Genomic DNA, 14,947 nt, shown 5'->3' with positions numbered 1-14,947 from the left:
CACAGCCAAAGCCAAAGGGCAGCCATGTTAGGACAACTAAACAGATTGGAAACAAATTCAAGCCAAGCCCAGCTGCAGGCGCCTGCTGCTTCTGTACCTATATCACACACACACACACACACACACACACACACACACACACACACACACACACACACACACACACACACACACACACACACACACACACACACACACACACACACACACACACACACACACACACAGAGACACAGACACAGAGACACAGAGTGACCTGTCTGTACGTGCCTCCAAAGAGAAATCCCCGCTTTCTTCACACATGGCTGCAGTGAGTGACTGAGACACATTCAGGACAAGGCTTGTGTTATTCTGACACTTCGGTTTGGAACATTCTCTGCAGTAAAGGTTGGAGCTACCACCGAGACATGTGCTAACCAGCCTCTAACCAAGCAAACAGCAAATATGTGTGAAACAAGAGATTCCCTCAATAGCTTTGCCAAACAGCACTCACAGACATAAAAGCAATTAGTGAAACATGCACAATGTCCATATATCTATTTGGAAGTCAATAGTGTTCCCCTTTTGCACACACACAGCCTCCTTCCACTACAACCAGTGTTTGGAGTGCATCATTCATAATGAAAATGTAGAAATTGTAAGATCTTACAAGTACTTGGGCACGTATTTGGATGATCAACTTAAATTTGATGTCAACACTGAGGCAATTGTAAAGAGAGGGCAACAGAGAATTCATCTCTTACAGAAACTGAACTCCTTCTCAGTCAGTCCCGTAATCCTCTGTCGTTTTTATCAGTCTTTCATTGAGTCTCCTTTGCTTTTCTTTTATCTGTTGGTTTCACAGCCTCTCAGTTAAAGACAGAAACAGTCTCAACAGTATTGTTAAAATCTGTTCTAAGATTATTGGCGTGAAACAAAAAGATGTGAATTCCTTTTGTAACCAGCAGATCCTCCGTAAGGTGGAAGGCATTTTGGCATCCTCTGGTCATGTGCTTTTTAGTGAATTTTTGAACCGCTATTCTAGATCGTTTATCCCCTCTGCAATCAGATTATTGAATGCTCCTTAGATTTTATATTTCTTATGGACTTTTATCCTTTTACCATCACAAATCCTTTTATCCTCTATTACACTGATTATTCTATTGTTTTTATTCAGTCTGTTTATTTATTAGTTAGTCTCATTTACATCAGTAATTGTTTTAGGTCCTGTTTTAAGTCCATTTAGTTCATTTTGGCGTATCAGCGGCGTGTTATCAAAAGATAGTCGGACGACGGACGCTACAAACTAAAAGTGAATGCATCTGCTCCGTACGGAGTCTCAACTCAGGGTAGCAGGTGTGATATTTCACACACGGGACGAGAGAGAGTTGACAGACAAGACGATTGCGGAGGATTTGGTGCGAAATGCAAACGTTTCAGATTTAAACCCCATGCATTAAGGGAACCATGATGTTAATGAGGCAATCGCCGCGAGGAGGACGGAGCGGTCACAGCCGGCGTGCGCGGCGCAGCGGTGCCAGGCAGACCCCCCTGCAACCGAGGACTGAGAAGCTGGACTATTGAGGCCAGACATACAGCCACCTGACGGTCAAGATCAAAGTAAGCGCGCTACACATATCGACCGTCAGATTTTCTTGTAAAATGTCCGGTGTTATCGGTAATTTAGATTTAACAATGAACCTAACCTGCACGTCTTTGGACTGTGGGAGGAAGCCTGAGAACCCGGAGAAAACCCACGCTAACACCCTAACCCTAAGTTAGTTAGTGATGCAACAGTGCTAACCACCGCACCACCGTGCAGATCCCAAACACAGAAATTAGGCAATTAGGTCAATTTCATAATCCTCCGATTTAGGTTCTACCTACTTCTGGTGCGCTGTGTATCCAGATACAGACACAAATTCAGATATTTTTGAGCAATTAACACATTCATACACACGTGCATGGCAGCTTTGCATTACACACTTTGTTTTTAAAAAAAAAATGAGATGCTGGATATTATGTATCGTGACACATACTCAGTGGCCCGTGGGACTCACCACCACAGGAGTGTTGTGAAGAAGTTCTACCCTTTAAAAGCCTCTAATCCAGCATCAGTTGATTTATGTTGCTTTGATTTACTGTGCACTCAGACAGAGCCTTACATTTACCTCTCACTGCTTTTCATGTCACATTCCCCCTGCTGTCTAACACCTTTGAACCACAAGCATCACTCAGTCATCTCTCCTGATTTATTGTCCTGTATCTTTCTGTTTATTCCTGTACGAAGATTTAATGTGAGGACAATTTTACAAAGTGAGGTAATTTTGACTTGACCCTTACGGCGGGGACACACTGCCCGCGGGAGGAGCGCGTGGCAGCAGCCTTGCTGAATTGCTGCGTATCCCTCGCGTGGGTTGGCCACACCGGCAGCGTTTCTGCTGCTGCTGCCAGCCCTCTCTTTCTACATAGAGTTTGCCTTTCATAATGGCCATTTCATTTCATTATAAATATCATTTATATTTATTTTAGACAGAGAAAGGTTCAGAAACGTGTGGTAATTTGTAAATAATAGTAATAATCCGCAATTAAAACCCCGTACTTTATTCATTCATGGAGCTCTGCAAGTCACTGCATTTCCTACAACATTGTCTTGCAAATATTTCAGAATAAAAGCTTTGTGTTAACAAATGAAGGAATTCTGTCCACAGAAAAAAACGCTTGAGGGCTGACCTGTTAACATGGACGGCGAAATAAAAAACAACAGGTTCCACAGCCGCCACGCGCTGCTCACGCGGGCGGTGTGGACACGCCATTACTTGTACAAGGTGCAACTTTGGGGTTGAAGTCTTTTCATGTTTGCTTGTCAGTGTCTTCATCACTGTCTATCCTGCTGTGTGTGTGTGTGTGTGTGTGTGTGTGTGTTCATGAAACACACCAGGGTGAGCTAATCTTATTTGGTGCAGGAAACACATTTCAGGGCCTTGAACCAAACAACTGGACAGGAAGCGGGGCTCCAATCTGAGCTGATGGGAAGGACAAACTGACGGGCTGAAACACAACAAACAGCAGCAGAGAGGAGGTTCCCTTATGAAAGGATCTAATTGGCTGTTTCTTTCATCTGTTTGTGTGTGCTGGATCACCCGACTCTCCTGACCTTTCAAGATGAGCACAACAAAACTGTGCTTCACAAACACTTCCCTTTCCTTCTGCTTCCTGTCATGGATTCATAAACCGGCTGGAGACTCTATCCAAACACTGCAAGACACTGAACACTATGTGTACTGGTACACCCTAAAGACAGGGCTCCCCAGAGACTGACTGGAGTGGGTGTACACCATCATGACATCACACGTGACAGCTGTGAGGAACAACACGTCAGTGAGCCTGGACGGTTGGAGAAAGATCGTTCACATCCAACGCCAGAGACAGGAGGTACCCTCTGCCCCACATAAGACAATGTGTTACTATGTGATGGAAATTCCACATTTGGGTTATGTGATGACAACTAAGCCATCTCCACGACAACTGAGCAAACTCCATTTGCAGATGAAGACCATGAGATGCGGGTGAAAGAGTTAAGGTTATATTGTCACTACTATTTCAAAGGTCAAGAAAGAACTTTCACTCTCAAGGAAGTATACTGTTAGGAGACGAAGAGAGAGGAGGCTTCAGAGGAGATAAGGAGAGCGGAGGCTTCGGAGGAGACGAGGAGAGAGGAGGCTTTAGAGGAGGAGAGAGGAAGCTTCAGAGGAGACGAGGAGAGAGGATGCTTCAGAGGAGACGAGGAGAGGAGGCTTCAGAGAAGACGAGGAGAGGAGGCTTTGGAGGAGACGAGGAGAGAGGAGGCTTCAGATGAGACGAGGAGAGAGGAGGCTTTGGAGGAGACGAGGAGAGAGGAGGCTCAACTTCAACACATTTCCCCTGTAATTACTGGATAATGGAAACCCTGGTGGGTAGAATCTGAACCATGAATGAATCATTAAAACACTCTAGCAACTTTGTTTATTTTTTCTTCATAAGCCAATACCAACATACCATTTCAGAAAATATTATGGTTTCACAGTAGACGGTATTACACTATCATTATTATTATTATTATTATTATTATTAAGTTACAATGATCATGAAAGAATTTATAAACAGAACATGTTATATTACTAAAGCCTTCAGTTTACATATTAAATTAACAACTATTACATTTTCAATACCGTGGATAAGCAAATGTCCACAGTGTGATAACCGTCAATTTTAATACCACGGTAGACCTTGAAACCGGTATACCGTCACAACCCCCACAACATACAAAAAAACCCTCTTTCTATCGCAGAGAGTGAAACAGGACGATGTGCTTAGACATCTGCCGGGGAGGAATTTATTCCCTAAATCACTGTCATTAAAGCTTAAATCAGAAAGAGAGAGAGAGGGATTGGGAGGGGGGTGGGGTCCAGACAAGCCTGGGCATGACAGCTGAAGACTGAGAGAGGAGGTCAGAAAAGACAGAATGAATAAAAGAGCAAGAGAGGAAGGACTGAATAAAGTGATTTGAGATAATGACGGTGGTGTTTGGGGTGGTTTGGACAGGCTGCGTTTATCATGGTGGCTGTTGGACAGCCATGCCTGTAAAATAAATGTACGGGTTGACTAGGGGGATGCAGCGGGAATAATGAGGGGTGAGAGATAGAGAGGAATGCAGAACTGATGAAGCAAAGAGATGTGGGAAATGGAAGGGGAGATAAGAATGTTGGAGTGGTGGTGGAGATGTGAGAGATATGATCAGGGAGATAATCTGTGGGGTGAACAATACCAACCTTTATTCAGTACATGATGATATATACAGCGTTGACTGTATTACATTATGGGTTTCATGACTGACTGATACAGTAAAACATATTATTTCCTATTTCAGAACACTTCAATGCAAATTTGATCTTGACCAACTGCTTCTGTTTCACTCTTTTTCTGTGTTGCTTTCTTCCTCTGTGTGTTTCTCTAATAGCAGAGGAAGGGAGAACAGGAAAAGACCCCAGGCAGGGCGGCTTTTTTTTTTGTTTTCAAGCTTTTTACGGGAAACAAATGATCTGAGTAAAGCAAAACTGGATAGAGCAAAACAATCCTGTCTCTGTGAACGCCCATTACTGCAAATTAGCCTGTTATTTACAATGTGAACCCTGATGACAGCAGGGATGTGCACGTGTGCGCTCTGAGGAAATTGTTGCCAAAGCTCAGTTGCCTGAAGCTGCACTCTGAGAGAATGTTATGTAAAAAAAATGTGTGTCCCATCTTCAGGCTACACATTCAGTGAGTAAATGATGTCACTCGTGGGAGTTTATCTCAATGCAGGGGTGTGACTGAGCCAAATATATGCACAACAATATATTTCTATGAATTAAAAGGAACTGGAAGTTGGTATTATATATGGGACATTTATTGACTGTTTGAGAGCAGATGCTGTCTTTGAATGGAGTGAAAACACATCCCCGCATCGCATCGTGAGCCTGTTACTTGCATTATGATGTGTTTTTTAAATCTTATACCTTAAAGCGGCAGTAGGCAGTATATTTTTGGCATCATTGGGCAAAAATTCCATAAAACCTTTCAAGTGTTCTGAGAGATAACTAGACTTCTGCTCCTCCTCATGGCTCTGTTTTCAGTCTTTAGAAAATCTAGCCCGTGACGGGAGACTTTGACCAATCACAGGTCATTTCATTGAGAGAGCGTTCCTATTGGCCGTGCTCCGGTCATGTGACCAGAACTTAGCGTTCCTTCACCAGATTTCACAATGGCAGCGGTGTCACAAACTTTCTCATTTTACAGCTAAACCGTGCACTACAGGATGATTCTGAAAACGACTGAGCGACTTGCTCCAGCTAACTGCTAACTCAAGGTCCTCTTCGCAAGGAGGACGAAGCAAAAATACCTTTTCTCGTTTCTGCCACTTTTTAATTGACTCCAATAGATTGGATGGTAGAGGTGAAATGCTGCCCCCTATTTGTTTGGACCATGTGGCCAGATTGTACACATTGCACCTTTAATGTTGCGAGGCTAGCGAAAAAAAAAAAAAAAAAGGAAGACACCTGTAGCATACTACTAACTCTCGCAGACGCTGGTTAAAAGGAATTAAGTAGAAGTTGTGCTTGTAATTCACACACGGTATCATGGAGCAGGGAATTCGATGAATATCAGTGCTGTAGTCTTGTGAATCTTTCCTTCCCCTAGCAATGACTTAATGCAGCCTTAAAAGGGACTATTTGTAAGATTCAGAAATGCTGCTTAACAGCGACACCTGTGGCCTTGAAATCAACAAAAGTCAGCGTCGAGCTCGCGCTTGCTCGCTCTACATAGACATGAACGACCATTGCTCAAAACAGTGAGGCGACAGACGTCAGCTAAAACCACCGTCACCACCAAGCTAGCACCGTCACTTCACAAGACACGGAAAACCTCTGTTGGTCTGGAGGAGCTGCAGCAGTTATTTCTGCACAAACGTCCCCTGTACATTCACTAGATATTCTCAGAGCTAAACTAACTCTTCTGCAGTGTGGAGTGAGCGCGCGTTCACGTCTAGAGGTGGAGCGAGACAACGAGGACGCGCGCGCTGTCTGAGTGAAGGAGAGCAGGCAGCGGAGACGAGGCTCCGACCACACGCGAGCGCGCATATGCGAACGCGCATGTGTGCCGACCCGCTACATTTATACGCTTAAAAAGTTACAAACAGTCCCTTTAAATTCTTCAAAATCTCAAAATATTAAATAGTTATTTCACTTTACCACTTACAGTGTTACATGCAAATATGATTTTGACATCACTTTCCCTCCCGTAACAAACCGGTGTGCCTTAAAAAAAAGCCTCATCAACTACTCATAGGGTTAGCATGTTGCAGGGAACAAACGACATACAGTACCATGCAAAATGCACACTCACATCCTCTTGTTGTTTATCTCTCTTGTCATGTGAGCCTTCAGGAGAGTCGGAGAAAAGATGTGAGTTGAGAATGAAGCTGTGAGTACAGTTAGATGTTCTGTTTGCTCTCTTTCAGCTCAGAGGTAAAGGACTAATTCCCTGATGAGAGTATAGGAGGCGAGGGGGAAATCCCAACAGGCGCTTTCAAACAGACGCCTCCTGTTTGTTAAACCGCTCAGCCGAGTTTTCGAATCTGCACTGGACAAGATTCTTGTGAAAACATACAGCCGTCTCATCAGCAGGCTTGAAAGGCTAAACGCCAACAAATATGGATTGAAGCAGAATATTTCGTTAGATAAAAACATGTTGTGAATTTTGGAAATTATAACATTGTTTTGTCATGATAACTTGATATCGGATCGGTGTATAGACTCGCGTACTGGCCGATAGCCGATGGAGGACTTTCTGATGCTGGTATCGGTACGGAACAACTCTAATTATAAACTGAAAAGCTGTAGCTTAGTTGACAAATTTGTCGACTGTTAGTTCACCATTGTTGGTTTGACATATAAAGCTGATTATCCTCTGACCTCCCATCTCCCCCATCACTGCCAACTAACTGTGCAATAAAACATATAGGGTGGATTTTGTTTTCCAAATCCTATCTTGTTTTTTTAGGTTTGATAGAGAGGTATTCATTGTAACATGTATTCAGTTAATGTGGTGCTGGGACACAGAAAAGTCGACTTTGTTATCAGAGGAAGCAGGAGTCAAAGGCCAGCTGGGAGGAGGTGCACTAAAAATAGCTTTAAAACCCCTGTTACAAATGTCTGACAAGCTTTTAACACAAAAACACACGACATGGGAATGTGGATAAAAGTTTGCTCTGTGTGACAAGTTTATAACAAAATGAAAATAGGGAAAATAGTACAGGTGTAAGCCAAAACAGAAAATGTGAAAATGTAGAAAGTGTGTTGGTTTGTGTATTAGAGTGTCTGGTGTGTGTGTGTATGTGTGTGTGTGTGTGTGATGAAGCTGAATACAACAGGAAACCATTACAACGGGTGCGGCTGCTAGGCTCATCTGCTAACCTTGACTTGTCTTCCTACATGAAAACAGAAAGAAGTTCTCTGTCATCATTTGTTAAACAGACCTTTGTAAACACACACACACACGCGCCAGCTCACAAAATGGAAACTACAATTGTGTTACAAGTGTATCAGTGTTTTGCTAGGCACCAAAAGCTCTTCCTGCTTCACGTGAGGACAGATGGATACTTTCTATGTGCAGCATTTTATATCAGTAGTCGCAGTAGTAGTAGTAGTAGTAGTAGTAGTAGTAGTATTAGTAGTACTCATAGTAGTAGCAGCATTATAACATCTAACTATAATGCAAAAAATCTCTTTCTGTTTGTCTATCTTAAAGGGACTGTTTGTAACTTATTACACTTATAAATCAATCCGGGTCGGTGTCCCATGCGCGCTCACGTGTGGCTACGCTTTTCAGACTCAGACTACAACACAAACTGCACGGAAGCAAGAAAACCACAAAGTTGTATCTAGTGAAGCCCGTCTGTTAAACAGTGTTGGCCGCGGTCGGAGGACGCGGGGGAGACCGTAGCTTTGGTCTCCAGGACCGGAGTCTCTGCTGTACTCTGCTCCTCTGCCTGCCTGCCTTCACTCACACACCGCGCTCGTTCTCGCTCGCTCAGCTCGCCCTCCGGCCGCGGTCGGGAGGCTGAGGCAGGAAAAGCCAACACGAGAATCAGCAGTGATTCATGGAGAGACCTTCGTCTGGTCAGCTAACATTACTGCCAAGCAGCTGAAATATAGAGTGATATTGTGGTTTTAGCTGACGTGTATCACCTCACTGTTTTGACGGATGCTCGCTCACATTCAGGTAGCGCGTGCACACGGGCGAAGGCGAGCTGACTTTCGATGACTTAACGGCCACAAGTGTCGCTGTTACAACCAATTTCTGATTCTTACAAACAGTCCCTTTTAGAATAGGGATGTGCATTCCAAGCAAAAAGTACTATTCAAAAATCACTGGGAATTCCTTGATTATTATTCGAATAATCGCTCCATGCATACTCATCATTAATAGAGAAAAATAAGAACAATCCCAGGTTTCTTTTCAGCACTGTAGCCGGGCTGACAGAGAGCCACCGCTCTATGGAGCCATGTATTCCTACAACCCTCACTAGTAGCTACTTCATGAGCTTTTTTAATGATACAATCTCCTACCTTCAACTGGTACCAATTTACCCTCAAACTTAGCAACCTTAGAAATAGCTGTACAACCTGATATATATTTAGACTGCTTTTCTACCATCGAGCTCCACAAATTGACTTCAGTGATCTCTTCATTTAAAATAGAAAATAGCAGCGAACACGTCTCCAAACCTTGAACAGTATCGGGTGACAGGTAGTGGTAAGAACAGAAGAAACAAATCACCGGCACTTACAGATAAAGAGTCATCAGCGGCACAATGAGCCGGCTTATAACTGAAACACGTTTGTTTGTTTACCCAAAATAAACTAAAAAATATCTTTTCATCTAAGCCATCTACCTGTCTCTTAGACCACATACCTATTAGGCTACTTAAATAAGTTTTACCCTTAGTTAGCACAGACTCTACACCAAAGACGCAAAGAGAAAGATGCAGGTAGAAAAACCCTCCTGACCTTTTTTCTCATGAGCCTCACAGCACAGACAAAATGTGCATGCAATCATTTTTGGTTATTAATTATAGAGAAATACTGCAAATGCAGCTTTTTAAGCACTTTCCAAAAAAAAACATCTTACCTTTCTGTTTCTTCTTCCCCTGTTTCCATGTAGGCATGAGCGTGGTCTCAGCAGGGCACCCGAATTCCGATGACAACCCACCGTTGCTTTGGACTGTAGGGGACAGGGTCACAGCTGCTGGGGTGGTCTCAGTGACGACATGCTGGGAGAAGGAAGCGATCCTCTGCAAGATTGAGCCTACGCTATCTCTGGCATCACCTGGGCCATCCTCCACAGACCAAATTGCTCTGGGGCTGGAGGGTAGGTTGGGGACCACCTGGACAACTTGGGGCCCTGAGAGAATCTCCAGCTGGGGGCTCTGGGCAGGAGAAAGGGGCACCGGGGAGCAACTCATCTCTGGGACAGGGATGGAACCCTGCGAGGGAGTTAGAGAACGTGGGGAGACAGGCAAAAAGGGATGGTGGAGGGACAGGGGTGGTGTGTCAGTAGAACTGTCCAGGCTGCTGAGAGAGGCTGAAGGGCTGGCCGGGGTGGATAGTGGGCTGGTGTGGTGTTGGAGGCCTCCTGAGCTCCTTGGTGGAGGCTTGGGGGGTGTGGGGCCCATGGATCCTACTTGAGCCTTGGTGGAAGAAGTGGCCGAGGTGCCGCTTACCAAGCTGTCCAGATCCAAGGGAAACTTGTTGAGGCGTGAAGTCTCTTTGACCTTGGGCTGGGGAGCCTTGAGGACCTGGGGCCCTTGCTGCTGATGGTTTTTGGGGCCACAGTAGCCCTCCTCCCCAAAGGAACTGGCATTATGAAGATGACCATTCCAGTTGGCGTTAGCATTGGCATACCTCAACCCTGGAGACATCCTGCCTCCAACTCCACCTCTCTGCATACTCACCATTCCTCCTCCTCCATCACGGATTTGGAGGTCTAGGCTGGGCATTGAGCCGTGGTTCACCCCCCGAGGCTCTGGAACACCAAGCATCATCCCCGGCCGCTGGTCAGTCTCGGGGTGGAAAACACTCCCATGGGAGGAAAACTTCTTCAGGTTGGGGCTGCTTCCCAAGTTGGCACCTCCCTCTTGGCGCCGTTGTGGGAGCTGGGGCTGGGTTCTGTGGTACTCCTGAGGTGGAGGGCTGAGATATGACCCCAGCTTAGTAAGAGGGAGGGCACCCCCACCTCCCCCAGAGTACTCCAGGCTGGACGTGGAGCTGTGAAGGCTGTCGTTGTCACTGCCTGGCCCAGACAGAATGGAGTAACCATTGGGGTTTAACCTGCTCTGGAAGGATGCAGCTCTGGTCACGGAGGAGCCGTTGTTGTGGACGGCCGACTTGTTCGTGGTTCCTCGGTTGAAGGACAGGCTGCTGACTACACTACGGGACTTGAGCACTGGGCTGGGATTGGAACTCAGGCTGATGCGGGAGTGGTGGGCTGTGGAGCCCAGGCTGTTGTTGTTGTTGTTGAAGGGTAATGAAGGGGACTGGCCACCTCCTCCCCGCCCCTCACTGGCTTTGTTGTGGTGGAGGAAGAAATGGGAGGAAGAGGGAGAAACAGGGGTGGAGATGGGTGAAGCTGAGGGGAAGGATGGTATGTCATCCACATCTTCAATGTCGAAGGATCTCTTCAGTGCTGCAGGTGGTAAAAAAAAATGTAGTTGTTAGTATAATGTCTCAGTTCTAACTAATATCTAACCAGTGCGTCTTGACATAAGTTGAATGCTCGTGTTCCATTAGGTAGATGAAGTGATGGACATCTAAAATGCTCCACCATCCATCCCATATGACATTACCATGTCTCCTTCTGAAGTGCAGCTATTCTTTCTTGCTCCAACTGAATATACAGCAGCATGTCACCTCCCACATCACAAGATCTTCCTGTGTCAGCCTTTTTTACATCTGCATACTTTTCCATGTTTTTTGGCAAAAAGCAGTGATGTAGGTTCAACAGGAAGACGCTCAGGAAGCTAATCAATAAGGTTATGAATAAACGAACGCTAGAGCTAGCTGAGTCAACGTTAGACTTTCAGATCCGAACTTATGAGGCGTCCACAGCAGTACGTTGCTTAGCTTCTTGCCGGTGCTCCGGTCTGCTTCTCTCCGGTCATGCCGACCGCCATCTAACTTACTGTATATAACTGTATACTGTACATAAGATAAGATAAGATAAGATAAGATAAGATAAGATGAACCGCTTATACAGCGCTCCAGAGAGCCGGGGAGGACAGAGAACAGGCGGGCGGGCGGTCAGTCGGGTGTCAGCTTCGTGTAAAGCAGCGGAACAAAAACACCGACACCTCTCCGACCGTATGATAATAATGTACTTTGCGTGCCTAGTCTGATAGTCTGTAGATATGTAGCCTAAAAAAATATATATATTTTAATAAAATACAGTTGTACTGACAGGATACAGTAGAGCACATAGGCCGTTTCCGTGCTGACAAGCACCCGTGTCTGATCTGATCTCAATACGTCCTCAATGCGTCTTGAGTGCGTTCACACCTGTTCTTAAAGCTGTCCACTTGTGATCTGATCACTGAGGACGCATGTTTATACCAGGTCTGAACAGGGCCATAGTTCTCATATGGGGGTCAGCCTTTGTTGTGGAGCCTGATGGTTACCAGCACAGTACACGTAGCAGCGTCATCATGAAGAGACCTACGTCAGGTATCGAGGGAAAACATTTTTAGAAGGGCTTGGGAAAATAAAACATACAGTAGGCCTACATACTTCGACCAAAATTTGAATGTTCAGATTTGAATTCATAAGGAACACCACTGGGAAGCTACCGAATTATATAAAAACCTAATAAAAATAAATAAATAAATAAATAATAATAATAATAATGGCCCCAAGCTTTATATTGGGGCATTTAGTTGACAACGTATCGCCAAAACGATAAAAAAAAATAGAAAACATAAAACCACACTAAGATAATTTGTTTGGTTTGCATGTGTTGCCAGCCATAATATCCAAAGTGTTTACCAGTTATGAGACTAAAGGCAGGTATTACACATCTGTGACACGTATACATCCACACACACACAGCATTCATTGTAATGAATGCTGTGTGTGTGTGGATACATACGGTTCGCTCTACAGCATGTGTGTCTCTGTTCAGAAGATCATATTAAATCTCTCTCTCTCTTTTGGTTTCTGGGTCCTGAATGATCATAGCCACTTGCCTTTGTATGGGAACAGTGTCCCCTTCCTTTGTTGAATCCACACACACACACACACACACACACACACACACACACACACACACACACACACACACACACACACATTTCCTGCAAGCTGCAAACACAAAGGGTGGATTGAGGTCGGAGCTGGAGTCAGGGCATCCAGTGGGGTTTTGTGTTACGAAAACCAACCACCGACTGCAACGTGACCATGAGAAGGAGTGGCTGAGTGGGTCGCCGGAGGAGGAGGGGTATATAATTGTAGTTTCAAAGTGAAAGCTGATATGTCATCCACAGCCGCTACCTGCGTTATTTTGTGAAATTTGCACCTCTTTGATACCAATTTTATCACAGGTGGCAAAGATGTTTTAAAATATTTCATATGATATTTAGTTTTATGGCCGGTTTACAACCTGTTAAATTGTCTGTTGAACCTACATTTAGCGACGTCGCAGCATTGCAAGCTTTCAGCAACTTTACTTGATGAGTACAATGTTATCATAACTAAGGGTGCTTTCACGCCTGTTTGTTGGGTTCCAGTTTTGGTGCGGACCAAATGAAAAGATGATATATTGTTGCATTTCAGTTCTGGTCACGGTTCCTGTTCACACTGCCCTTTTATAAACAGACCAGAGGAGTAAACATGAGGTTATAGAGACTGACTCACTGATTGTTATCCTGCATCATCAGGACCCACGTGGAGACATCAAATTCTGGTGAGTGATAGACATTTATGCAGCGCTTTAGTGCTTTCTGACGTGTATATTTATGTTCTTTGATTAATAACTGATTATAAGCATTATTAGTATTATAACCTCCGCCAAGGCTGAAGGCCTAGGAAGGAGGTTATGTTTTCACTGGCGTTGGTTTGTTTGTTTGTTTGTCTGTTAGCAGGATTACTCCAAAAGTCCCCGATGAATTTAATGACATTTTTTGGAGGGGTGGGGTGTGGCACAATGAACAATCCATTAGATTTTAGTGGCGATCAGCTTGAACATTAAGACCACAGGGTATAACACATGCACAGTGTAACTGATGATGAGTTAATGAAGCGTGACCCCGCCCCCTTCCTCCATCTGAGAGCAGAGGGATACATGGGTGGATGTGTGGTGAGACATTGTGGTGCGGGAGCTGCTGGCCGTCCCGTTCTGTCACAAACCTTTTAATGGACTTAAAGAACTGAAAATACAAGTACAGCTTTTGACCTATTAATCAGGGAAAGTACCCGGCCTGATGTGCATATGTGTTGATTTGCGTGCATAAATAAGTTATATACTGTACATGGCCATATACAGATCAAATACAGATCGCTTCCTGAACATGTTTCACAAACAGCAGATGGATTTATCAGTAGTTTAGCTTTTGAAATCATGCTAAAATTGGCAGGACAGTAGCAGGACGCCGCCGGGGGGAGAATGGAGTGCTCAACTCTGCTGGCGGAGTCTCGGGTTTTGCTGCCTCAGCTGTCCGAGCTGAACTGGCGGCGGCGGTGTACTCGGCTCACCCTGGACTGGATCCCGGTATGAGCGACGGACCGCTGCACAGCATGGATGATGTTCCAACTGTAACGTACTGGGTGCTGCATCACCCCTCGTTGGACCGAAGGCTTCGAGTGACACATTACGCACACGAGAGGTTCGTTGCCATGCAGAGACTGCAGGGACTGTTTTAAAGAAGTCTTTAAAGTTGTTGTTTTACGGCTTAATAATCATCATGGCACATTGGAATCGGTTTGGAAATGATATATAGACTATAGGAAGAAGGTCTGGATGCTAATACCTAATAGTGAATAAGGTAAAGGAAGTTATTCATAAATATTACCACATGCAGTAATCAAAAAAAGACATTAAGACCTTTTTCATTTGTCATTGGTCATATCTTTAAAGACATTATTATGGGCAAATGAGGTATTTGGTTTCTTCAGAAACCCAAAAAAGAAGAAAATATTTTCTTAGAATAAATCTGATATGTTGGCAAAATGTGTGAAATCACTTTCTAATTCGACTAAGGAAAAAAATCTATCAACGTAATCTGTATGTTTTATAATATTTTTGTCTCTGGCTCTTTTGTTATTGTTCTATTGTTCTGTTACTACTATCCCCTGTACACTGAATCTGAATTATGTTCTTTTGTTTCATAAAGAAAGAAACT

The 14,947-nt window shown here is 44.4% G+C and overlaps 1 protein-coding gene across 1 annotated transcript in view; it reads right to left on the bottom strand.

Moving 5' to 3' along the window:
• The window catches only part of septin12 (septin 12), an 85,998-nt gene that overhangs the window by 55,043 nt on the left and 16,008 nt on the right, over nucleotides 1-14,947 (bottom strand). Inside the window, exon 2 of the mRNA XM_074657245.1 lies at nucleotides 9,691-11,244. Coding sequence (XP_074513346.1) covers nucleotides 9,691-11,244 — 1,554 coding nt within the window. The remainder of the gene's footprint in view (nucleotides 1-9,690; nucleotides 11,245-14,947) is intronic.

This window comes from Sebastes fasciatus, chromosome 13 (genome assembly GCF_043250625.1).
Source record: "Sebastes fasciatus isolate fSebFas1 chromosome 13, fSebFas1.pri, whole genome shotgun sequence".
Taxonomy (NCBI): Eukaryota; Metazoa; Chordata; class Actinopteri; order Perciformes; family Sebastidae; genus Sebastes; species Sebastes fasciatus.
This window is presented reverse-complemented; position numbering and strand designations above follow the sequence as displayed.